At 35.8% G+C, this 27160-nt stretch overlaps 2 protein-coding genes across 2 annotated transcripts; one reads left to right on the top strand and one right to left on the bottom strand.

Moving 5' to 3' along the window:
* Window positions 1–1182: 1182 nt before the first annotated feature.
* On the top strand, window positions 1183–5035 carry LOC139134245 (meiotic recombination protein REC114-like). Its single transcript, XM_070701159.1, has 5 exons — window positions 1183–1608; window positions 2275–2358; window positions 2878–3048; window positions 3507–3566; window positions 4337–5035. The coding sequence occupies exons 1-5, from the start codon at window positions 1408–1410 to the stop codon at window positions 4508–4510; spliced, it is 690 nt and encodes a 229-aa protein (XP_070557260.1). The 5' UTR covers window positions 1183–1407; the 3' UTR covers window positions 4511–5035.
* A 607-nt stretch (window positions 5036–5642) lies between these two features.
* LOC139134611 (uncharacterized) lies at window positions 5643–25367 on the bottom strand. The gene is made up of 19 exons (XM_070701535.1): window positions 25207–25367; window positions 23676–24047; window positions 19520–19757; window positions 18786–19078; window positions 18252–18471; window positions 17504–17760; window positions 16674–17126; window positions 15484–15645; window positions 14919–15131; window positions 13755–13885; window positions 12705–12865; window positions 11968–12110; window positions 11273–11463; window positions 10504–10621; window positions 9907–10076; window positions 9419–9571; window positions 8513–8725; window positions 7166–7764; window positions 5643–6717 (listed from the first exon to the last, which is right to left on the bottom strand). Exons 2-19 carry the CDS (start codon window positions 24031–24033, stop codon window positions 6444–6446), a joined length of 4347 nt encoding a protein of 1448 aa, XP_070557636.1. The 5' UTR covers window positions 24034–24047; window positions 25207–25367; the 3' UTR covers window positions 5643–6443.
* Window positions 25368–27160: the final 1793 nt, after the last annotated feature.

The raw sequence follows: 27160 nt of genomic DNA on the forward strand, positions 1-27160 counted from the left end.
TTCAAGTTCATGCAATGAATGAAATTTTCACATTTCATTGTACAATAATACAAAAGTAAAACTTTGAACAGTAAAGACTCTAATTTAAATAGAAAATAGAAAAATGTGTGACTACATGGAATCTTTTATTTTTTATCAAATTTGCCATTATTACACCCAAAATGTCTGAGATTAAAACATTGATTTTAGGGAATATTTTAACCTTTCAGTATTGTCAATTTTGTATAACATTAATAAGTGGCATCTAAGTTGTATATGTCTTGTACTTTTAAAAAATAATTTTTTTCGGTAGGTCACTGTGCTCATTTTTTCACAATTTGGTAAAATGTAGCCAGGAATACACAATTTTCATACTCTCTCATGATTGTCATTTTGTGTGCTTTTCAGCTGGTGCCATTGACCTGGCCAGAGTTGGATAAACTCAAGTCGGCTTAGACTGAGAAATCCAAAAAGTCCACTGATGCATTTAAAAATGAAGCAATTTAAGAACTTGCCCTAGGTATATGGCTCTACAACCTGCTGATAAGAGGTAGTGTTGAACATCTGCATGCAGAACGACACATTACATGTTTATTTTTACTCTGTGTGCATTCCCTATAAAAATGCGGCTATATGGTAATTTTGGGAGGGACTTGAAAATTTTAGAGGGTATCGAGGGGGGGACTTGAAAATTTTTGAGGGTATTGAGGGGGATCTGAAAAAAAATAAGATTTCAGATTTCAATCGCGATTCCTCCAGCAAGAGTTCCTTTAATAATAGGCCCGTCATACCAGTAAATCACTTTAATCGCGGACTTTCCTTGGAAGCAGCACATCAAATGCAACTTTTATTTCCTTCAGTACCGGTTTAAGAGAGTAATCATTTCACATCATAAAATACTAGCTCATTGCATCAAATGTATCATATAAATATGTATTAAAATATATCATTCTGTTAGTGTTTCAGTTTTCTGCACACCCTTTGACACTTAATTTCAAATACATACAGATCTTGGAAGAGCAAATTCAATTCATTTTTGTCTGTCTTTAAACAACAGTTGAGAACAGCAAAGAACATGCAAAGCTGGACCTGTCACCATTTCTGGATCCGGTATTAGTCAGTGGTAATGTTCCAAGGAGAGGGTTAACAGTATTATTCTGATAAAGAAATGACCTGAGTTGCTTAAACATTGGTAATCCTAATCCTTTGAAATTGAAGACTGGACACAGGTCAAACTATCTCATTTTATTCAACAACAGAAGTACCATATCAGCTAGCAGATTTCTTGAACCTCTGTTAAAGGGTACTTCATCGGGAAAGTGGCAGCATACATTACTGCAGTTAGACAAGAGCATGAAAATAGTTAAAAACAGTTTACCGTAGAGATGTGCATATAGCTACAACTGAGGGGCATGGCATTTTTGTAGCATGGTACATTGCAACTTTTTAGAGTGCTATTCACCCACAATGCATGCAAACATTACTTTTTGGACAGGTGTGTTTTGGCTAGTAAATATAAAAGGAATAACAAACACGTCTTTTACTTTGCAGCATATTGAGAGTAGTGACCTGATATTGGTGCTCCTAGAATCTAAAAACATGATTCTTAGCAGTGGTAATACAATACATGTAAGTTAACAATATCTCAACGCCTGTTGCTGATCCCATGATCCTAGACAAATAACATGATGATCTTTGAAATGTAACGTTACAGTACATTACAGAGTGACATCTAGATTTGTCTCTTAAGCTGAATGGAATACATCAAACAATCCTCTGAATTCCAATGATTTTTAATTAATGAAATATTCAATTTCAACAACCTTAAGATATAAAAATATAATATATTGAGGTAGAAGTAGGGTAACTACAGCAGAAAAAACACCCTCTTTAGCAAAGACTCAGATAGTTTTTCTAGGAGTAAGATAGATATTTTTTGATATTTCATGTTTTTCAGAAGTTTCAGTGCTCAGTGACAGCAAAAATTACCTTTCTTAAAAGTGAGCACTTTCACACCATAGACCAGTCAGAAGATTAGATCTGACATACAAAGTTTTAAGCCATTTTGAAGTTTGTCAGCCTGGATACAATGTACTTAGAACTGTGCAAAGTTATGAGAAAAAGACAACAGTACCGGTGAAAATACTTTACGCGCACTTTGAGATGTATCATGTAGTGCTGCATGCTCTGTGCACAAGTTTTGAGTCAAAAGTTTTCAAAGGTGGCTATAGTATAAACAGATGCTTGCACTTTTACATTGTTGACAACAATGTCTGATGTTTGATTTTTGAACAGGAGAATTATTCCTTACTCAATGCCAGTGATTGGATGAGAGCTATCAGCAAGGGAGACAGTGTGCTCTTTGCATGTAGAATCAAGGTGAGCAATTCAACAATTACTTTGATGTTCATGATCAGTAAGTTTTGTAGATATCTTATATGTTATATCTTATATTTCATAAACCAAATTTCTACCTGATGGTTTAATCATAAACCCTAAAAAGTTCTTTTTTTAGGATCTATGATTTAATTTCCATGGATCAAGAAGTGTGCTTTCTCAAACACTTGAATTGGAAATGCATAAAAAGTTTCATCAGAATTTGGCATAAACATTTTCATAATTGTTTGACAAATTATTACCATGTATTTTTAGAGTTATCAAAGTCAAATATCTATGGTGTTAAACAGCATATTCCTTTACTGAATTTTAATGATTGACATGGTGATGTATTATTTAAATAGATTATTGTAAAATTCAAAGCTGAACATTGAGATTATCAAGATGTGAAAGTGAAGGCTAAAGCAATAAAGTTGTGGTCCATATGGAGGTATCTAAGTGTAAGAACTATGCCCTCTTACATACAAAATTGATAGTTTATTTATGTTTACCCATGGACAGAATGAGATTCGTCGTTTTCGTATCCAGTTTAAGAAGACAAGCCACAAAACAGCCATACAGCACTGTCATGATTGCAGCCATGTCCTGGCAACATATATCAGAGTTAAAAATGCCAATCTTGCTACGAGTTCTGCAGATGGTGACTCACAGCTGGAGGACCTGAATAAAGAGGTGTGTGTTCACAAATATGTAACTACCCAACAGTTCCACCTAATGCATGAAGCAGCATATGTAAAGGCTGTTCATTAATATGTAAGGTGTATAAATGAGCTTTGTTTTTGGTAAATGTATTGATAATGTCTCTGTTATATTCATGTCCTCACATAGTGATCTGTATACTTTAACAATATTGACAAGGTCAAGATTGTCAGTGTTTACAATGTTCTGAAACAATCAAAAACTTTGAAATTTGTTCCTTTTTCAAGCCAGAATTTAGTTGCACAGATATATTCTTCTTCATTATTCTTTGTGGAATAATGACAATACAAGAGACTGTGATTATATCAAGATGTATACAGTTTGAAAATCTGCATGTTTCCCTTCTATGGGTATGATACAAATATGAGCAATACCAATTATTTTCTGTATTTGTTTTAAGTTTTAATGGTATTTCACTTTTTGCTCATCAGACTGATACCGGTGAAACATGTCGTTTAAATGGTGAAGTGTCATTACAAGATGTTGCAAAGGTATGGTAAGATATTTCTATCAATGTAAATTTGTTGTCGTTGTTTTTCTGTTACCTCAAAATTCAAAGTGGGTTTGAGTAGAAAATCGCCTTACCATAGATGTAGTGGTTGTCTAACAGACTGCCAATTCATAGTCATAGTAGCCTCAAGGTCACAAGGTCAGTTCCTGATGAAATATTTTGAAAATTATTATGCAATTGGTAAATTTTCTCAACAAGTCCTTTTTCCATAGATTTTGAAAATGGTGGCATTTCTTTAAATAAAATTTATGAAGATTTCAACAAAACAATTACAGCTTTGTAAGAGTTACATGCATCAACTGTGTACACATCACATGTTTCATTGTTGTGCAAGGCATTAATGGATGAAAAATTTCCTTGGTCCTCTCAGATGAAGATGAAAGTATACAGCAACCAAACAACAATAACACAGGAGAAATAAACGCCTGAGTATAAGTTACTTTACCAAAGGATCCAAATCATGGACTTCTTCATCAAAGACATAGAGATATTATTACTAATTGTGGAATCATTTTTTATAAAAACTGAATAGTTATACCGGTATAAAGCTAACTGGTGTGTATAACCATTTCAACCATACCTAAACTACTAAACTAGTTTTTCATCCTATCAATTCAGTGCAGGATTTCATATTTTCAAACATGCTTTGCTTACTTCATTGTTACATTCATGCAGTTACATTAGAATCTATTGCAAGAAGACATAGCATGGACTAAATTCATAATATTTCTTCATTCTACCCTCATACAGGCTGTAACAGTTCCAGGCAGCTTTAATCTGCCTATTGCTTACCAACACTGCAATATCCAAATACCCAAAGAGAAGTTGCAGGCATTGCTTAGACTCTGCCTGACAGATGCTGACTTTCCAGCTTTTGTTGGCTGTGTGGAAAAGGAACTCCAAGAAATTATCAATGAAAGTTGAACTAATTCTTGAAATGGTGATGACACTTTCCGTAATCATATGTGGTGATTTTGATGCAAATGACAACATCAGTACAGCACCATCCATGAGCTGTTTCCTGTTCATGTAACAGTACAACCATGATCTATCTCTTCTCTCTTCAATGGATATTTGCATTCTCAACAAGTTTCTTGCTGGTATAACTTTGATGTGAATAAAAATAATTCAGTAGGTTGGTAGTTTTGAGCAAACCCTACAGATAATGATAATTACCATAGCTACTTCCAATTCATGGTAATGCTAATCCCTGAATAAGACAAACATTACCATTTGCAAACTAATTGATACTTAAAATAGCATTTGATGCAATAAATAATGAATGTTGAGTGTGTAAACAGAGCATAAATTAGTTTTCACTGTCACTGCCATTTTAACTGCTTTTTACTATTGTGAAGTATTTTAATTCCTCAAATGTACATTGATCAATAAAATAACTCTTGAAATTCATTTCATCAAATTTTCTCATCCCTGTATGCGTTGATCTTAACCAGCAAGTCAAAATTACAGCTACGTTTAAAAAAGTTTTTGTTGTTTTCTCACTGCAGAGGTTGGATCTTGTGAACTAAAAAATGAAGCAAAAATAAAATAATGTCCATCACCACATGAGTTTTGTAAGACCTAGAATGAGAAACACACCAACAATTTCCTGGCCATATGACTGATGCTCATCTTTTGTGACCTCCATGTGAATAAAAATGTTAGTTCTTTAGCTGCAATCCTATGCCGTATAGAAAAGGAGAACTTTTCCCTACCTTAAGAGAGATGTTTTTGAGAGTGCCTAAAACGGTAGATACTCCAATTTTTCTTGTGTTCAGAGTTCTGGTTTATAACAAAATTCATACATTGAAAACAACATTCAGTGTCTATTTTCTATCCAATGACACACATTTATGACTTGTCGTTCAATTTCACAAACTCACCCTAGCTACGCTGTAGAATATTGCAATCATCCCCATTCCAATGACAACACACATACAGCGACACTCATCAATGCACAAACACGCACCCACACACACCTACAAATGCCAGTGGGAGGACTCGCACCTTCGTTTCAACTCAATGCGTATATAAAGAGAACCTAGAGCCATTGAAATTATTGTACAAAATAATTTATTTCTTACACTGTAAAGGCGTGCATAGGCATACTTTCAACAGGAAATTTTATTCATTATTGTGACATTGTTGGAAGAGCAAGCTAACCATTTCAAAATCATTTGGCAAATGTCTTTGTAACCATTCCACTCATTGACAGGGCAGATATTAAAATTTGGCAAATGTTAGGTCTCACTGCGGAATATCTTATTGTAGTGTTGAGGAAAATTCACTCTCAGTTGAATGCAATCATGGGTTTTTGGATCTATGTCCATTTCATTCAGCATGGTTGTATTTCTGATATAAAAAGACAACAAGGTATTTGAATACTGCAAGTAATCAATATATGAGAACACAGAATTTGCATTTTCTCTGACGATGACATCAACAGTGAATTCAAAGCAGTGTGACATTTGCTGATCTGATCTCTGTGTGATTACATTCTCATATTAGGTAAATACATAATCAAGACTTGGAATGTCACAATAACCACACACAAAAATATGCACTGTTCATTTATGTATAAATATATTTCGGTTCATGACAGTGTAAAACATTCTTGTAAATTACATGTTAAAACACACAATGTTTGTGTGGTTCTATTTACAAATAAAAGTAATACAGTTTCTGTTTTGGTTAGTGTACAGATTACAGTTACAAGCATTTTATATGTAAACATTTTACATAACATCACTTCTCCTTGGCTTACTTATCAAGGTGTGGAAGGCACAGTCATAAAAGTGAGAGATCCGAGAACATTCAATCACATGGAAGCGGTAATCTGTACAGCTTTGGACGGTATCTATGCAATCTGCGCTGCTTCTAGTTCGGCAGCTGCTTTTTTGCACGTTGGCTTCTCAACATACTTGTCTCTGTCTGGATAGTAAAACTCAGTGTGTACAGGGGCAGGCCTGATGGAAGGCTGTGGTTGACGATAGCATATATTACCAGATGTTATCTCTTTGTAGCGGTATTCTTCTGTGGGACCAATTTTGAACAAATGGTTGTCTTTCTCCTCTGCTACTAGAGGTTTCACAGGGATGCGACTCAGAACATGTCTGTCTTTGTGAAATAACCTACCGGTAAAAACAGATATAAATGGTCAGATTTTCATGTCAAACAATTGATGAAATCATCTGAATGCCAGCAAACACAGGATAACAAAACATATACATCATTGTCACAATAATATCTATCACTTATTTTCAGGACATATTGTATTTTGTAACACTGTTATATCTTACACAGTGTTCAGGATTACTTTGTAGCAAGGCAGCTGCATTTTGTAAGCTTGATCTTAACCTTCAAGACTGGAATTATAGTGTCTCTGTATTTGGTTCTGTACAGCTTAAACACCAAAAGGTTTTGGCATACATGAATCCTTTAAAATACATGTTAAGTAATGGAAAAAAGTACTAAAAATCACAAATGAACAAAAGTTGGCAGCTCTGAAACTTTGTGTTGTTATCAGTTTTCTAACATCAGCAAACAACTTCATCAAGCTGTATGACGCAAATATCTCACCTGAAATCATGGCCTTTCAACGCTGCAAATTTTGCATGTTCCATGTCTCGTATGGGTATCCTGTTCTGAGGCAGACCCCAGCTGAGAGAGTCATAGGGGCCAGGGTTGAATCCATGGTGTTTTTCCCGGCTTTCATCGTCCATTTGAATAGGAGGCACACCATTGAGCCTGGCTTTGGTATCAACGCTGGGATTCAGCACCACTGACAGTGGGGGTATCTCATGAAGTTCAGGGCCTCTCCTTAGAGAGATCTTCTTTGGTTCATCTTTTAGTAAGCCCTGAAGCTTGTCAAGCTGGTTACTAGCCATGGGTCCTCGGTATGTCTGTTCAGTATCTGGAGCACAGCGATGATACTTCATGTGGATATTATCCACCATGATTCGAGACTTCCACTGGTCCAAGTCTGCTTTGGTAGACACCTGTTGTTCACTGGCTAGTGTATCACCAGCTAGATGGATGGTGATTGGAGGGCGAGGTGCAAAGTAACCTGTTGGTCTTGACCAGACATTGAAGTCCTGGTATCTGTCTCTCCATCCTGCTCTGTCACGTTCCAAGGTGGGTTTCAGGATACTGCTGTGTAAGATGTTTTCTCTCCATGTCTGTTAGATAACAAATGGATAAATTGTGATAACAGTTGTTTTCTATCATTATTGCAACTTTTCACACATGGAAACAGAAATTTGATGATGGCAATTATAATATGGAGATTGCAAATGTTTTCTGTATGCAAAATTCTTATGTAATTTTGTTTTGAGATAGTGTATAACCAGTGAAATGGCAGATTTTGAACATTGTTGAAAATAATGAAAATCAGTGGAAAGAACATAACTTCATGAAATATCTACAGGTCCCTAGGGTAAGTAAAGTGCTAACAGTTAAAAGCATGGGTCAGGCGTCAGATTGTCCTGCCAGGAAATTTACTAACTACATTACAATTTCAATGGAAAATAAAAGGCTATAGTATGACACCTTCATAATCCTCTTACAGACTAGAACAAACTCGATCCCTGGGATTGAGTCGTCTACCTTTACGGAGCATGAAAACCCTATGAAACAATTTTTAGGACTTTCATCCCCTCATGACAAACAAAAAATAACTTTATCATGAAATAATTGTATTCTAATTGGCTGGGGAGCCAGGAAAGTTACACACGGCAACAGGTATGTTTGCATAATTCTTGATGTAGTAATACATTTATGTATTACACATTAGTTTACAACATATGGACTTGAATCTTACCGTACCTAAATTGGTGGTTTACAAATAGATCCAAGAAAATCTCTTTCTAGGTTCATGGTTTACCATTTGATCGTGTTTGAGATCAAATTTAATATTTGAAGACTTACTTCTGTCAATTCATCAACTCTGGCAGGGTGTGGTTTCTTAACATGGATGTTAGACTCCATGGCATCTTTGACACCAGGATACACAAATCCATCCTCTGTTCTCCATGCAGCTTTCAATGCCGCCTCTTCTGCCTTTTTCACAGCCTCCACATTGATAGGAACCACTGTGGCTGAGTTGTAATCCTGACAGTAGGTAAATCTACGATCTGGTTCCTGTGGGCAAAATTCAAAACATTCCGAAATATTATTGATAGCACTCATATCAATTTCTCCAAGAATATAAAATGGTGTAGCAGGATAATGATAGAAATTGTAATTTTTTTCAATCTCTTTTTCATACATAGGACAAAATTTGAACCAGTAAAGCAAAATAGTGATTTGATTTTCATGTCCACTTCCTTTCCGTTTTCCAAACCATGGCAAAACACCCTAGAATGATGATAAATGTTGTTATGTTTTCAAACTATGTAACCAATTAACAGCTGATATATATAACTCCCTTCTAAATTTGTGGATTTTGGCAAAGTCATGAAGAATTAAAATCACAAAATTTACTTTCACTTTCCATCATGTGAACATCATGGAAAACCATTTTCTGAACAAATACATTCACATATTTTGACATTAAGTCATCTCATATTGATTATAAATACATCTTTTTTTGACGAATGGCTGAAAGGTATTTCAAATAGAAATTTTCATCTTGATTTGATGTTAGATTTTCAAATGCATGTAGATGTTGGTTATTTGTGAGGTCAATCACTTGGGAGCAAAGATGCAAGGTGTTTAAACCTGCTATACACACATTACAACCATGGTGTATTACCTATGAGTGTATCTATACCATATCAAAGAGAAACCATTAACTCTAGGCAAAATTTAATACTGAACAACTATCTCATTTACCTTGCTCAGTTCTTGACGTAGCTTCTCCCTTGCTTGCTCCGTAGAATTCAAATATTGTGTACTGTAATTGTGTGTTTGACCATTGACAGGTACCACTGCAATTGTCTTGGGACGTTCCTTTTTATTAGCTTTGCTCCTCTCATGGACAGTGCCCTGTCAAGTCAAATCGTAAAAATGTCAGTGGTTATTATGACAAATAAATGTAACTATCAGAGTTTGAATTCTGTCGTAATTTTGCTTGGCAAGAATCCAACTCAAAAAAGGGTATATCATTCAGTCTGCATATGTGGGCGTATTATTGTGGTTGAATCACTTTCCATAATTGCAGATTTACAATTTTGCTGTGTACCAAATAGTTATTTACAATTGGGAGAATATATGACAATAAAAGTTTGTATAAATTCACCAGAACTGAGGCTTTACATCATAATGAAGTGTTGCTGAAAGAGAATGTAATTTGAGAAATTCAAAATCCACCTTAAACTCACAATATTTTCTTTGACATAGTTATGTTTCTGTGTTCTTGCTTTGTTCTCCAAATACAGCATATAGTCTTCATTGTACATGTCAATTGGAGTCCACTCCCTGCTGGTATGTGGATAATGAACTGTCACTGCTTTGCTTTCCACTTCTACTTCAGTGTCAACCTCTTTCAGCTCTAGTTCAGGAAAACAAACATAGGCCATGACATCAGCAAACGTGTCATTTCCGGTAAATTAAATTCTGTGCACTTTCACAATATTAAAATTCATGAATAATTAATTAACCATGGACAATTAATCATTGTTTGCTCTCACTCACACACTGTAACTACAAGAATTCTGAAACCCTGAATATCAGCGATTGTCAGATGCATAAAAAGATCAAACTATCTATCTATTTATATGTGTATGTTGGTGTGTGTGTGTGTGGGGGGGGTATTATAAAAAAAAGATCAGCAATAAATATCACCAGAATATACCACTTTCATGGTTGTATCTGATAAAAACAATGTAGGACAGTGGCAGGCATTTTGACTCATTTCAATGATAACAAATGAATAAATTATTATCAGATAATAGCTGATGAAACAAGACTGTACTCACCTTCAAAGTCAGCCATTGTGAGTGGTACACCAAACTCTCTGCTCAATGACAGAATCATCTCAGAGGTAGGGAAGAGATCATTACGAGCTACATCACGCAACTTCTTTGTTTGAGTAAGCTATAAACAAAAACAGTACAAATACAATGTAAAAACTGATCAAGCAGTTCTGTACATTGATGTTATGGTAGATATTCCATACATGAACTACAACACGATGCAGATCAGAGATTTGGACACATCAAACTTAATAAAAACACAACTGATATTGGACTAGAGTTGTAAATTGTCATGGATGCAGAGATTTGGACACATCAAACTTAGTGAAAACACAACTGATATTGGACTAGAGTTGTAAATTGTCATGGATGCAGAGATTTGGACACATCAAACTTAGTGAAAACACAACTGATATTGGACTAGAGTTGTAAATTGTCATGGATGCAGAGATTTGGACACATCAAACTTAGTGAAAACACAACTGATATTGGACTAGAGTTGTAAATTGTCATGGAGTAGATGATTCTACATCTATAACACATTAGTGAAATAATTAATTGATAACAGACTTGTGATGCAGTGTAAAGTTTGACTATCTACATTACTCCCTTATATAAGCAATACTTGTTGCAAGAAATGGTAAGGAGAACATTTTGAACAACTTTAAATAACATGCCTGATAGCCAACTTTTCATTTGCAAATTTGTTTGCCAAGCTGTGTGTGTCTATGAAACTGACAACAAGAATGCAGAATAAAATGTATTACTTTACCTGATCCAATTTTATGATGGCATCTAGGCATGGTTTTGGTACCATATCACGCACATACAACAGTGGTTGTTTCAATATGATGGACAAAGGTTCATGGAGACGTACTCGTGTCAGATCAACATCCAACGTTGCATACTGTCTCTCACTGAACATCAAGTCTGAATTGTAAAGTGCTTCAAATAACCTGGTTTCTGAAAAGACGAATACAAATAGATTGATGACAACAGGGTCATTGACTCTACCTAAATATTGACACTGTAAGCAGATCTTTACATTTAAATTTGTATTTTGAATCTTGATATTCTCATAACATTTCCTACATGCGAGTATGCCATAGACAATGGATACATCAAAGCTGGTGGAAAATTTTCAGCACCTGAAGAGAACTTGGCCAAACTTCTCTATGAAAACAATTTGGACTTAGGGGGTCTTCCTGTTTGTATTTTAAAAATATAACCCCAAGTGTTCTTCAGTTTGCAGGAAATTTTTGCTCTTCTGTCGAGATGCACAATAACATGACTGGTATGAAATCCACAGAAAAGAAAGTATGGGGAGGAAATGGTGAATTATAATATGCTTAGATTTCAATTTTGTTCACAGTGAGCATTCCAAACACACTAAAGTGCACTGATAGTACTTTTCTAAGATTGCTTGGTTGACAAACACAAATACAGATGAGCTGAAAACAGTTTTACCTCCTGCTGGTAGCCTAGGTAATTTTTGCCAGATTTTCTTGATGGCTTCATCCCTCAAACCCTCCAGTACAAAGATGTGCATCTCTCCATCCATCACTTGAAAACCTGTCACAATGTCAAGGTTACGACTTCTCTGCTGTTCTCTGTTGTGAAAGGAATGAAAGCTTGTCATCAGATGTTTACAGGTCAAATTCAAAATTCTTACAAAATTTTCTGTACTGCAATGATATGTTGTGGTATAGCAATTCCACTAGCTTAGACTTTGAAAGGCACACTTAATTTGCATGTCAACAAAATTAATTTAGAGTAAGAACATATTTAATTCTTTGGTTTTAATACATGTAATGAACATTGCCCGTGTAGTATATGAATTCTGGTGAACTTTATAGATAGTGAGATATATGTTAGTCTATATTATAATTTAATAACATCTCTCAGACAGTTTTTTGCAGTCTGTTCAACCCCCCCCTTCTTTATGAACAGTTCCACACTCACCATTGAAAACAATGGGTTTGGGCCAAACCATGGTGGTGAATGGGCTAAGGCATGATGGTATGTGTGTTCATCATGGGTATTTTTTGCAAATCAGTCTGTCTATGAAGATGGTAATCAAATACTAACTATTGACAGCTTGTAGTTTCTCCACTATGTTGCTGACCATCAAACAATGTCACAATTGACATATTTTTAATACATTTATTTACAACTTATATTTAAAGTATACATTCAAAACTTACTCTGATAGCTTGTAAGTAGATAAGGCTGCTTCTATAACATGTTTAGGCATGCTATCTAAACTAAGAGCTTTGGCATTGATCTCTGTCACCAAACTCTGTATTTGGTTGAGGAACTTGGTGTTGTTGTATTCAAATATGTAGATAATACGGGCAAATGGACACTGGAAAAAACAAACAAAACAAAAAATAATGAGAGAGAAAATATATACCGTGTCTGTTGAGATAATTTTTACAAACAAATTCCATATTGACTAAAATTCCAACAATGTATGTCTGATTGTATCTTGGGAATTACCAGTATGTTAGAATTCCAATACATGATGGTTCGTACTGACTTTACTAAAAAGGTAGATATTATTTAAGTACTGTTAACCTCAACAGGAAATTTTTGCCTGTTAAAAAATGTTTTTCACAAGATATAACTTTTGGTTTTGAATACGATCAGGCATGCTAGATGGGTTAGCAATTCAGCCATGTTTATTTTACAAACGTTGGTGTCTTATTGATACTGATACAACTCACTTGAGTTAGCTGTTACAATTCTCTTTGATGTCATTTATGGAACAGTCTGTTTGTAATGTATTGGTTTCTGGTATCAAGATTAATTACTAGCAAAATCTGAACACAAAAAAACCATCATAAATATATCCATGCCTCTAAATTAATATTATTATTTATCTGATAAAATTTCTCTGTAATACTACACTGAATACTACCTGGGTAATTTGTAAGAGTAATGATATGTAAAATGTAAAATTAATATTATGCAGTTTTGATTTGACAGTTGTTTTCATGCTGTTGGTACAACATGGCAGATTTGGAGTTAAGCCGTGTTGCTAAGGTCAAACAAAAACTCTCCCTGACTTAAAGTCACCTAACCTTGACAATAAAGGTATTTGAATTTATATCAAACTATCATCAAAATTTACAACGTCTGGTACGTCAAATTCAGATTTTTTTCAGGTTGTTGGGAAACATAAGTACGTGTTGATGTTGATTTCCATTTTGCTGTAGGAGGACAATTCCAGAAAGCTAGGCCATTTACATTACCTCATCTGGTGTTTCAATTTCTGCCTTTTGCTGTATGTCCCTGGGTGTCGTCAGCGGATAGCTGACCTCGACTCTGACTTTCAACTGTGAGTTAGATTCCATGTAATGGCCCATTGGTAGCGGCAGATCACCTGCAAAAACAGAAACCAACACGATTTTCCTATGTGTGACCTTTGAACACCAAACAATGCTGTAAGCATAGTAACAGTGCTGTCAATAAAGTGACAGGTAGACTGAGGGTCTCCATTAAAATAGCATAATAACTAAACACAGCCACTGATCCCTGGTTTACTTGTACTACTAATACTCTATCCAATGACATCCACTTTGATAACCTTATCCCTTTGGTTTGCAGGTCAAATAGGTCACAAAGCATGGTGACCTGAGGGTGAATGCATTACACAAATCACTTGCTCACATAGTTAACAAACAGGGTTACATGCTGACTTTTATGACCTCCAGTTCAACAGTGAAGTTCTTAATCATACTTTTGTACACAGAATTAGCAGTAAGCTAAGTACTTGTCTCCAAGGGGAATATAAAGTGTAACCATTTCACTGAGTATTCTGACTTAACCTTGACACTGTTCCAGATTTGTACAGAGTCACTGATGTGAAATATAATGCCCTGTGCCATCAAAGCTCCATTAAGATGCAACTTTTGATTTATTTTCTATTATGTTTGTTCTGTTTGTCAAATCTACTTTCTTGTTTCACTCCCCAGGTTATGTTCTACTCTTTAAAATTACACTCAGTGTTCAGATCATCAATACAGCCTGTAATCCAATGTTATTGTTTACAACTGAATCTTAGTCTGGACTAAAGTCATTTGTCAACAATAACTGTTACATTGCATATTGTACATGTCTGCATGCCTGATACTTTGTATTTCTGCATACTTTATGGAGATAAAGAAGAAGAAAAGTTACCATTTGCTATCAAAAATAATGAACATAATATTCCAAGTCACAGCAATCGTCACTTTACAGAATTTCATGAAGAATTATAAAAGGAAATACATGAAAATTCAATATTTGTGAGCAAGTGACCTGTATATCAAAAATACCAGTGGGACGCATATAGGAAATTACTGATGGGTGCTCTCAATTTGATGAAAATTGCAAATTCACAAACAATCATCTATGTTAATGACGTCAACACTTACGTGGTCCATCAACTGAATTAGGAATGCCGATTAATTTGCCATCTCGTGCCATTTGAAATCCCATCAGGTCCGGAATTGGACAGCTGTGTATGGGCACCGTCATGTACACGATTCTCTCTCCAAGCAGTAAATCAGCTAATTGAAGTTTGGCAACTCCGTAGGGATCCCATGGTTGATCACGACCTCTGAAGGGATTATGTAAAGTTCTTTTCCCTGTGTGGAGAAAAATAAATTAAATGTCAATTTTGAAGCTTTGTGTTTTATTGGCTTCCACTGGGCAGTGGATTGAAACTGTGTTAATACAAATATGACGCACGCACATTTTGTGAATAGTTCATGACACTTACTGGCAGAGGAGTATTAGAAACGGCCAATATTACTTGTATGGATGGGCATTGAGAAATTGCTTTAACAGCTAGTGGATCAAACAGTCAGCACAAAGCTTCATTCTATTGATTCATATCTTTTTCTATGATTCATATCTTTTCAGTTTTAAATTTCAGGTTTCCAAAAAGTCACTAAGGAAAAATTATATGCCAAATTGAAGGTCTTCACCACTGCCTACCTGTAACCATGCCAACATTTCCTATTTTGTCATCTTCTTGATCTTCACCAAATAAAGTTGGATCTTGTTTCACTTCTTCATCTTTCCTATCTCTGTCATGAACTTCAACTTCAAGAGGCGGGCCATTGAGATACTCCCTTACTTCTCCTTCATCTAGGGTACCTGTGTTGGCAAAATAGGAACCAATCAAAACTTGGCATTTATAACTTGATGACTGAGAAATCTGTAGGTTAAAGGGGCACGTCTATGAGAAATCAATATGGCAAAAGAACCCAACTGCTGCAAGCTGGAATGGATTTCAGCAAAACTGTTTAATTTGCATATACACATCACTTGCTAGCTGTGTCTAGAATATATGGGGAATATAATAATCCTTTCCAGTTAAAATACTTTGGTTAATGTCAGTCTAATGTTTGCTGTGTTGCCCACAGACCTACATACAAAGGAAATTTAGGAGACTGGTTTAAAGTGCTGATCAAAATTATGAGGCTTTTACAATCCACCTTTAATACCTAATAAATAAATGTTTGCATTTAACGATCCCTGCCAAATTACTGCCAGCGTTTTTTACTGGTCAAGTAATCTGCAATCTCAAATTATAAGCAATAACAATATTCATGGGGCACTATGTGCCTCTTGATAATATTGGCTTATTCTTAATTTACATTCATTAATCTATCCATTCATATTGAAGATGTATTTATTTCCTTGTCTCTCTGTTTTGTTCATGAACTGTGCTACCGTACAAGACCAGTTGCTTTGTTCGTGTATCGTAAATTTTTTGTCCTTGCAATGAAACTATGTCAAAGTCTATATTATAACTATATAAACAGCAATACTGTTAGGATCTTAGATCTTTGTGGACCACAAGTGTATGATCACCAGTGTATGATTACCAGTGTATGATCACATATGAGTATCAATATCTACAGTAACATTTGTCAAACACTTCGCAATATTTTAAAGTTAGAAACCAATGCTAACATAGAGAAATATCTACGATAGTTACTCTTCTGATGAACATGAACTTGTACATAATTGATATTTTACGTGTAAGATAGACATGCAATGACTATCTAGTGTGTAACACCACACAATGATACTGCTTTGAGAGCAAGAAGAGAACGAACTCATAAAGCCTTGTATTCTTAAAATTTGATAACTCTCTGTGGTGCTGTTCACGGACTCACCTAACAAAACCACATTAGTATCTTCCCAGTACACAGTGTCCGTGTGGCTCCTGCCAATGCTCCGGTGCTCCGGTTGTTTGTAAAATTTATATTTGCAGTACACTGGCAAACACTTTCGGTCCAGCTCATCATAATTGATTGGCGTGTTTGGTAAATTTGTTGCATAGTTCACTTTAATCACTAATGGATTCAGTTCCTGTTTTTGCTCCTCTGACATCAACGGTCCGTCCAAGGAAACAGTTATGAACACATCCTCAATTCCCTGTACTGGTTTATCCAGACGGTTTGTCACTGACTTGACGCCAGAAAACAGGATTTTCATCTGCACTGGAATACAGCAGTTACCGTGTTCCTTGATGTATGCTGCTCTGGCAGCCGCAGCAGCTTCAGCTTTCTTGGCACGACGCCTAGCTTCCTTCTGTAGTGGAGTTTCCCTATGATGACTCTTCTTACCTGTGATAACAGAATTCAGAAAAATGCTTTTAAAATGTTGAGACATACTTTAAAGCAAATAATTTTCTGAAAATCTATCATACTCTTCTCAATTTACAGAAAATATTTTCTAGAACATCATGTTTTGATTACTTCAATAATACAACATGATAAAAAATTTGATAAACTTAGGATACCTCAAAGGCTATGTCAAAGGAATTAAAGAAAACTGGGCGATGTTTCCTTTCATTCTTTCATGATATCAGATAGTTCCACTTATTAACAAACTTTAGTCTGTTTTTAAAGAATTGTTATTTTCTTCTCTCTTTATTTCATACAGCCAGCACAAGTTGGCACAAACTGATAAGCTGAGATATCTGTAAATAGATTTGACATACCAACAACAGCAGGAGCTGAGGCTGCTCCGCCATCACTCCGTTTACCACCAGCCGCTGACTCCTTGTTCCGACTATCTTTCTTACTTTCCTTTTTGCCAAGATCACCCTGACTACCAATGTCTGTAACTTTGCCTCCACTCTCTTTCTTTTTCAGCTCTTCTTTCTGTTTCTGTTGTTGTTCCCTGATCTGTTTCTTCAGTTGTTTGACCTCGCTGGGTGCAGGTGCACCTGCTAGCCTTCCAAGTCTGCTGTAGGATCTGTGAAATTATAGCACACACAAAACATTTGTAAACTTCCACCTCCTAAAATTACTTGCACAAGAATAATATTTTCCGCTTTTTGTGATAAAAAATATAATTCAGACTAATTGAATATTATGACCGAGATATCCTTTGAGTTACTCCACATCATAGTTCAAATTAAAAAGTAATTTCCTCAGACAGTCATGTTATCTGAGTGTGAGAATGAGAAAATGATAAGGCAGGGTATGATTACAGAAATAGCTATAATCAACATATACACACTGAGTCAAAGTTAGCCCTTTCATCACAAGAATGTTGGTCAAATCCCATTGTAAAGTATGACCTGTACACAATTTAAAGGGTGAACAGATTGTTGTTGATAACAGTCGCGTAACTATTATCCTCCAGAGGCACTTTCTATGATGATGTACTTGCTCTCATTGAAATAGCATATGATAGTCTGGTAGCTATACAGGTACAGTACACAATTGTAGTACTAGAATTACCTGACAAGTACGTCTTCTTTTTCCATCTGTTGTTCCGATGATGATCCGACAGGCACTGAAACTAGTGTGTGTGCAGTTTCTTCTGGGATAACCGTTGACGAGTCTAACTTTTGGGTGGATGGATAACCGTGGGACTTCATGGACAAATCTGATGTTGTTTTCTGTGTCTTCAGACTATGGTCAGATTCCTTTAGTTCTCTCATTGGACGCCCTTTGGCATCTGTGGACATATCATATTAAAATCTCACATTTAAGATATACAGATTTTGATTCTTTTTGGGAGATATGTGTTGGTAGACCAAGATTGTAAATACAACGCAGAAATCAGATACATAGAGTTTTTGGTAACAATTGGTGGCTAAAATGACACTCTAGAAGAGATTGCGGAACACAAGAATGATCTATGCTTCACGTTTGGAAAATTCTCTCTTCAACTTGTGGTCTTTACTGTACATAGGGAATATTACACAAAGACCAGTGATCAATATGTTTCATGCTGTGAAGTTTCACCTGTCAAAATATTTTCTAACTCACCAGTTTTCCAATTGAGCTGCATCTCTGGTGGTCCATTCTGTGGAACGGGACGGCTGATGAAAGATTTCTTTGGCTGCATTGAAATAAAACTGTGTGACTGTTTCATCACTAGGGACCTCACACCACCCACGTCTTCAGGGTCTTCTCCAGATTTGGCTTGTGGAAGACGGAATGCTTTGGGACGATCAAACCGAGCCTTGGGGGAAACTTTTTCTTTGCTGTCCCAAATGCGGAGCTCCAAGGTGTGATTAAATAGTTTCAACAACAGTTCTTTTGTAACAGTGACTGTGTGGCTACAGATTATGAAAACAGCAGATAAACAGTAAGCAAAAAATAACAATGTTGATTAATTCTTAATAAAAAATTTACCATTGAAGGTAAACAAAATGACAAAATCACTTTTCTACCAACTCCCTTTCTCATTATGTGAATTTTTGTATGTTATATCACATATCCAATCTTGGCTCACCCATTGAAAAGCAGAAAACAAAATGTTGCATTTAGTCAGCTATGAGGAGAAATTTATTTCATAGAATAACTCGCCAATACATGATATTAATATAGATAAATTTTTATTTTAATAAACTTTTAAGTGTTTTGAAGATGGGCTCTTTCTTGTTTGAGAAATTTCAAAAATGTGACATTTGCTTGAACATTCAAATCACATGATAATGATTTTCAAAAATTCACAAGAGATTTTCAGATTTTCTTAAAGTCTGCACTATCACACATACCTATGTGACCATGCCACCCATGTGTGATCACCTTCCTGCCATGTTTTCAACACTTTAGATTCATGATCTGTATAGATCTTAGCAGCCATTCCAAATGTAACCACATCAGTCTTGGTTGCGTCTGTGTCATCAGGTAGCAGGTAGTATGAACAGTGGTAGTAATTCTGGGCTTTTGGTGCCTCCACTATTCTTTTCTTCTTCTTCACCATGTCCTCAAGACGAAAACCTTCCTCCTCCACTAATGTGTAAGATACATACAGTGAAAAATAATCAGTATTTGCAATGAGAGGAAAAAATGGAAAAATCATACGGATGAGGAAGTTTTGTAACAGACAAACAATTTACAAAAGAAATTCTATAATAAGCTACGAAAGTTCATGAGAGTTGTGCATTAGCTGTATGTGCTTGTGCGGTATTGGGCTAGATCTTGTGTCAAACCTAAAAATTCAACTCAATAATATAATGCCTGCTATACAACATGAAATATTAAAGGAGAGAATGGCTTTTAATTTTAATAGCTGAACCAATAAAGTTAAATGCATTTAAATTGCACAGTCTGTTTTTGAAGGGAGTTTAATTTAGTTATTAATACATGTTTTGTTCATTAATTTAATTTGCCAACTGTTGAGTATTTCTTTGTTTCATATTGGAACACAGTTTTGGATGCTTTGTGTCATCAGATCAAAATTTTCTGTTGACACTTTATAATTATATGACAGTATATTCTTTTATCATTTTCATTTTCTGCCACAATAAAGAAGGTAGTACTATATCTGTGTGGTTACTTTTTTTATTTTCAAGGACACTCATATCAATGTCTTTTTATCGGCTGTGTTCTGAAAGAATGACCTATCACAAGAGGTCAAATTTAAAGTTTGATTGCAGAGGAAATGTACAATATCAACCTAAAAGGCAAACAAGACTATACAATGAAAGAATAAAATGCCTTATCATGGAAACATAATTATCGGAGACTGAATATTTTCACACAAAAGCCATACTTCTTAGAAAGGAGGAAGCAAGACTTGTATGAAGTTGCCATGGTGACAAGAGGCATAAGAGTACAGGCTGAACCTGGAAACACATTTGAACAACGTAGACAAATATGGTCGACACTTAAAATTCATCCGTGAAAACTGATATTGATTGGATCGGTAACCAATAAACTCAATGTAGAATTGATATGTAATTGCTTGACGACAGATTTGTCTTGTTAATAAAAAAATCCTGGCAGCCTTTGTGAGTGCTTAATAGGTGAACATGAGGCTAATGACAGAAAATTATACCTTTCTGTGACTAGGCAATTTCCCGGTGTGCCGCCTCACATCAAATGAAATTAAGTATGTTCATGGCAGCAAAAATATGCCATTACAAATTAATATTAAACAATTGCATTTCAGAAGCAAATGTTGCAAAGAAAACACTGACGACAAATTAGTTACTAGTCACAGGTGTGGTTCATACTACCTTCAAATGGGAATCAATTCAATTTGTCTGTGTTCGCGCTGCCCATTCGCCACGTTCGCAAATGCGAATGGAAATCAGCAGTGGCGAAGAAAATCGATCCTAATTCGCCACATTGGCGAAAGTGATTTTGTTGAAAAAATTCCGCAAAAAAAGCAAAAACGTGGGGTTTTTAAGTCTTTTGTTGATCTGCGCTTCTCTTTCGGCGATTCGCGAAAAAACTATATCTACTTCCGTATTGATCTCTCCGATCTCGAGCCAAGTCTCGCGAGAGATTTGACGTCAATTTGTATAGTGTACAGCATGCACATAATGACTATCGCGAGAATTGAAAATGCAGGCAGACGCAATCGAGCCCTAGTCTCGCGATAAATTTGACGTCATTTTGTCTAGTGTACAGCAAGCAAAGCGAACACTCGCGAGAATTGAAACTTTTGCTACAGCAGACATACGCGTGTACGCATTTTAATCGTGGTCACAACGTTCGGTGTTGAAATTTATTTGCATCGTGGTCTGGACGTTCCGTGTTGCGCATTTTAATCGAGGTCTTATTTTAATGGTGGTCGATTTGCATCGCGGTCCTCATGGTCCCGTATTGATGTTCATAAAAATCGCCATCCCAGCGACGCATTCCGTGTTGTTGTCGATTTGCATCGCGGTCACGACGTTCCGTGTTGTTGTTCATTAGAGAGGTTACAATCTAATTACGTGTACGTCTGAAGGCACACAGTGGCGTACGCGTATCCATGATCAGTTGTGATTTTTTTGGTTGATTTTGCCGTATTATTTTTTCAGAAACATACGAAATTCGTCTAGTTTTAAGAAACAATTAATTTCTCTACGTGAGGACTATTCAAGCTCGTTGTATCCTCGCATTAAATTTACCGATTTTCTGTAGGCCTAATACAGTTATTTATGTGGTTTACGGAAATCTTTGTGACAGCTTCAGGTAGAAAGTTGAATTAGACAACATTTCATTTATGTCAGGAAATCATAGCACGTACGTCTTGTTCAGGTGAACTCTGCGGAATTTTCTGATATCAAAGATGTTTGCTAATTTACAATGATACTCATACTAGTACTTAACGAGATTTCCTGTCTAAATTCCCGCAAATCACCAAGAAATCTAAAAATTACTACACGTAATTAAGATTACATGTAGAAGTGTCGTTTGATGACGTTCCGAACGTCTGTGCCACATATACGAGACGTCTTGTATGACGTGACAAAGACGCTACGTGTACTGATGTAACGCAATAACGTGTAACCAACTTCTATTTTAATCGCAGTCCGAACGTTCAGTGTTGCTGTCATGCTGTTGATTTGCATCGCGGTCCCAACCTTCCGTGTTGCAGTTCATTTTAATCGTGGTCTCAATGTTGCGTGCTGCTGTCGATTTGCATCGGGGTCCAGAATCAAGCAATTTTCAGTGTTAAAATGAAGACAACTGGATACAAGGTTGATGTGTTGATAGTTTATTCTTGTGCATGCAACCGACATTGGAGATTATAGCATTATAGAAAGCTTTGTTTTCGTAAAAATGTGTGGCTAATAAAATTTGTCTGTGGCTAATAAAATTTGAAACTATTCGCCACAGTGGCTAACAGCTTTCGAAACCCAGCGCTAACACAGTTTGTGATATTTTACTGTCTACCAAACTTGGAATGAACGGACATATCCTGGAATTTGATAATTTATTATATATCCTAAAACAGAGTTTTTCAGCTCTTAAAAATTTTTCAAACCATTTCTGAATACACCTGTTGTCATTGTTCGACGTGTAACATAAAATCACTACATGCAAAATGGCAAGTAAGAACTGTTTGACTGAATTTGGACAAAAATCACGTAAACTTCATAAGATATTCAGTGATAAAATTTTCACAGATAGTCTTGAAAGTCAATTATTTAAAAAGATTTTTAACAATTTTCTTAAAAAAGAAATTCAAATGTAATTTCAAGTAATTCCCTAAATCTACGGGGTATGTAATATAGTGTAGGAAAGTTTGTTTCAAAATTCGGAATGCGTTATTGTCATTCTTTTAAAAGAAATCTGTAATAAATTGTTCTTTCTTAATCATCTTTTTACCAGGCTCAATAGACAAACCACAGAAATAACTACAACTTGGGAGAAAGAGGACTAAATGATGCCAACTTTGGTATTTAATCACCGTATATTTTAAGCCTTTTTATCCATAGAAATCATAACTACCCCTATTTTTTAAGCGTGTTGTTTATTCCTGAAACAAAAAAAATCCATGGCTTTATTCTTTTAATCACTATAAACCATTAAATTTGATGAGGAAAAATACACAGGTTATACTGTACTTTGTATTTTTTCTTGTCAGATAGGATTATCTTTGCAAGGTACAATGCTTATAGAAATTGGCATTGAAAACAAATTTGATGAATTTTATTTGCATACTGCAGCATTTTTCATTTATATTGAATCATTTGGGTCTTATACAGTGAGGCTTGTTCTACAAACATACTTAAAAACACTTAGGCCTAGTATTGATCGGTTGGATTGTCTTGCAAATTGCAAATAGACGCAGATGATTAATATGCATGCTTTGACCTGGGATACCTGCGTCTAGTTTACAATAACAGGCTTGGGGTAAAAGTCACAATTGCGTCTTATAAATCACAGTTTTCTACTTGTACAAGAACATTGTAAACACCCTAGACTCACTTGTAGGTATGGCTTTGGCAATGGTGACAGTCAATGTCACATTATGCACATCCTCTTTGGTTTCCATAGATCTCTTCTTCTTTTTTCCTTTACCACTTCTTCTAGACATTGTGGATCCTCTTGATGTGCTGGCCCTACTGCCTGGCTTACTGTCCGTTTCCTCTGCTTTATTTTCTGATTCAGTCTTTTCCTCACTGGGGCTTTCTATCCGAGTCTCTGTATGAAGGCTTTCAGTCAGCTCCTTCTCATCAGTGGCTTCAGTGCCATCTTCTTCATTCTTTGTTCCTTCTGTTGTAGCTACTGTGCCATCATTGGACTTTGCGTCCTGGCTATCCACATTGCTTTTGTTCTCGGACATTTTCCCTGATTAATCTGAAGAAACAAATGGAAAAGTTAAAAATGTATAGCTTTATGTTTTATTATAGAGTGATGGTGGGGGCATAAAAGAAGAAAAGAAACAGGGAATCTTGGCAATTAATACATTTAAAAACTTTTAAGCAACACACAACATAACAAAGTGCTGTTTTCATACAGTTTTGTGAGCACAATTCATTTGTTAAGAAGATGCAACTATTTTTTACATGTTCATTTGTTTCTGAGCACTGATGTTTTGTTTGTTTTCTTTACTGTTTGGAGAGGGAGGAGAGTATGTAGGCAGACCACTTGAGGCAAGCAGTTGTTTGTTTTCCACGCAACTGTGGCGGAGTTTGTAAAATAATAATATTTATCTGTGCACATGCACCAAGTGAAGCTGTCATAAGGTTTAGTGATGATAGTGACCCTCCCAGAACTCCACGGATCCATGGCCATAGGTACGGTAATATTTGTTATTTCTAGTCACGAAAGTCCTACATAAATTCAAATAAACTTGCAAGTGTTGTCGAATTAAATTCATTCGATAAGTAACCACTAAATATCACACTGGTGATTATATTTGCGCTGAAAACTTTGAGGGTTTCACTTTTTAACTCATGGGGGGTTGTAAAATTAGCGTCAAGACGACCTTCAAAAAGCTGCGAGAACTGTGAAACAACTACTCTTGTCCTATTCTTATTACATGCTAGTTCAAGACGTTAAAAGGCAAATGTATCCGTCTTGTTACACTTGTGCTTCAACCATATAGGAGTGGCGAGTCGACATGATACGAGGGGCTGCTATATCTAGCTAGACGGCATAACGTACAGACTACTACTTGGTTATGTGATACGCACACAGGGTGCCATGATTGAAGCGATGGAGGCGCACAGAGGGCACGTTTTCAACTCGCTCGTAAGGTGATCGGTGTCAATCTCTGAGCTATGAACCGAAGTCACGATAGGGAATGACGAGTTATCAGTTTGGATTTACGGCAGTATGGTATGCAACAGACTCGCACAACTGTGGACGCAGTAAAGGAGTATGAGCGATTATTTAGCCTCAGCCTTAGGATACACACGATATGCCTTGACGATAACACAAGTTCTGTTGCCAATCGATCGAACGCTCCGAAACGTTCCAACTTCCATTATAGAACACGACAGAAGAAGCTTACCTGAAATGTGGACGGATCTGTGGGTTCTTTCTTGCTGCGATCGACAACTAAGACATGGTGCTAAAACCACGTAATCCCTGAAAATACGGCATACATTCCACAACCACTCTACATTTACCAAGTTTACTTTACAGGAAGTTCACTCTGTACTTCAGTTCTGTTTCGAACTCCAGACGAAGCTTCGTTATCCGTCCGCGTACAAGAAAAGAACACCGTTCAAAAATTCCCGTTCCTTCACTTTTGATCAAAGCTATGTGGTTATAACACGATGACGAATATCAAAGTGATATAGTGTTTCAAATTATTCCATATTAGTTCCAATCCTTTCGACATTTACAAGACGACTGCGAACCAGCATGAAAATAGCCCCACTTGGCGGATGAAGCGTTGATGTCGAATGAAGTGATTCAATCTGTTGCTACAACACTGCTCAGGCAAAAACATTTGCATAACAATAAGACCTGCCGGACGACCTAACTCCCCTGCATGCACCATGTGAACTCTGAAAAGCGGCGCACAGTCCCTCTATCCACCGGTGGATAGAGGGACTGTGAGCGGCGGTATACAGGTATACTGTACGGTGGAATGCATCTCATTGAACACTGCACAACGTGGACATTTTACAGATATTCGATGCCAATTGTCTTTATACCTCCCATTTTACATGGAAAAGCGTGCATCAAATACTTTTCTGCATCGCCAATTTCTAACCATTTTTGTAAAAATAATTGTTTTCACACAGTTACTCTACCCGCGGGTTAGAGTAACCGTGTTTTCCCACTCCACATCTTTCATTTTAATTGCAAGGTCTTCAATACAGTGCAAGCTTTATTTGACCATTGATATCGACAATGGAGTGAATATTAAAATTGAAAAAAACTAAAAGGGTTACTTATGTGAGGAAATGCTTGGTCATAAAAGTGTACTATTACTTCATCATATATTCATGTTTTAAACCTTCAGGCATACTGAGAACACAATTAAAAGTGATGAATGATAGTGATGAAACAAGACAAATAAAATTATGCAACTTCGGCTGATTAAACCGTGTTTTACACATTTACACAGGCCATAAGTCACTGCCTACAGCCTTATGGCATAGATTCAGTTTGAAGAAACTATGATAGTTTCATAATTTAAGAACTTAATTTTTTCTTTTCAAAGGGATTAAAACAATAGCTGAGAGACATCTGGATACTTTCGTGCATTTTTTCATTGTTAAATCAAGTATACAAAGTCTATAAAACTTGTGAGAATTTACAATATTTATAAGACACTTAAGTCATCCTATTTTTAATATGGAATAAAAAGGCATATTTCCATTCCACAGAATAAGAAATTGAAGTATTGACATAAAAAATGGCTACAAAACATTACAATATAAGCTGAACATTTTCTTCCTATTTCTGCAGCATTTATCAGTCTGTTATATACATATTAGCAATACTTGCCAAAATATCTCTTTCTTCAGACCCTATGAACATTTTATTGTTGAAAAAAGTAAGTCACTAATAAACTTACACAAATTCTCTCTCCAAGGTAATGTCATAGCGTACTTGACATACTTCTTCCATATTAATACCTATCATACTTCAATGTCCACTTGTATATTTGGTAAATGACTGAAGCAGCAACATTGCTGATATAGAAAAGTAAAAATTCCACAAAATTTTAATGTTTCTTGTATACAGGCTTTATGTGCATGCCTTCTTTACGGCACCAGAAGATTCTTTTTGAAACCAGAGGTGTACTAATTTCCATCAACAAAATTAAGACTTTTGCACAGAATGGCTTCCACTTCGGATTTAATTAAAATGTAGGTGAACAACAAATAATTTTGTTTTTGAGTTCAAAGTTTAACATATCTTTGAACAGCTTTCCATGAGTAATTTGTGCATCCTTTGATGGGAGCTATGTGTCTGAAAACTGAAATCATTATTCCTTATTTTGAGCA

Source organism: Ptychodera flava, chromosome 6 (assembly GCF_041260155.1).
Source record: "Ptychodera flava strain L36383 chromosome 6, AS_Pfla_20210202, whole genome shotgun sequence".
Taxonomy (NCBI): domain Eukaryota; kingdom Metazoa; phylum Hemichordata; class Enteropneusta; family Ptychoderidae; genus Ptychodera; species Ptychodera flava.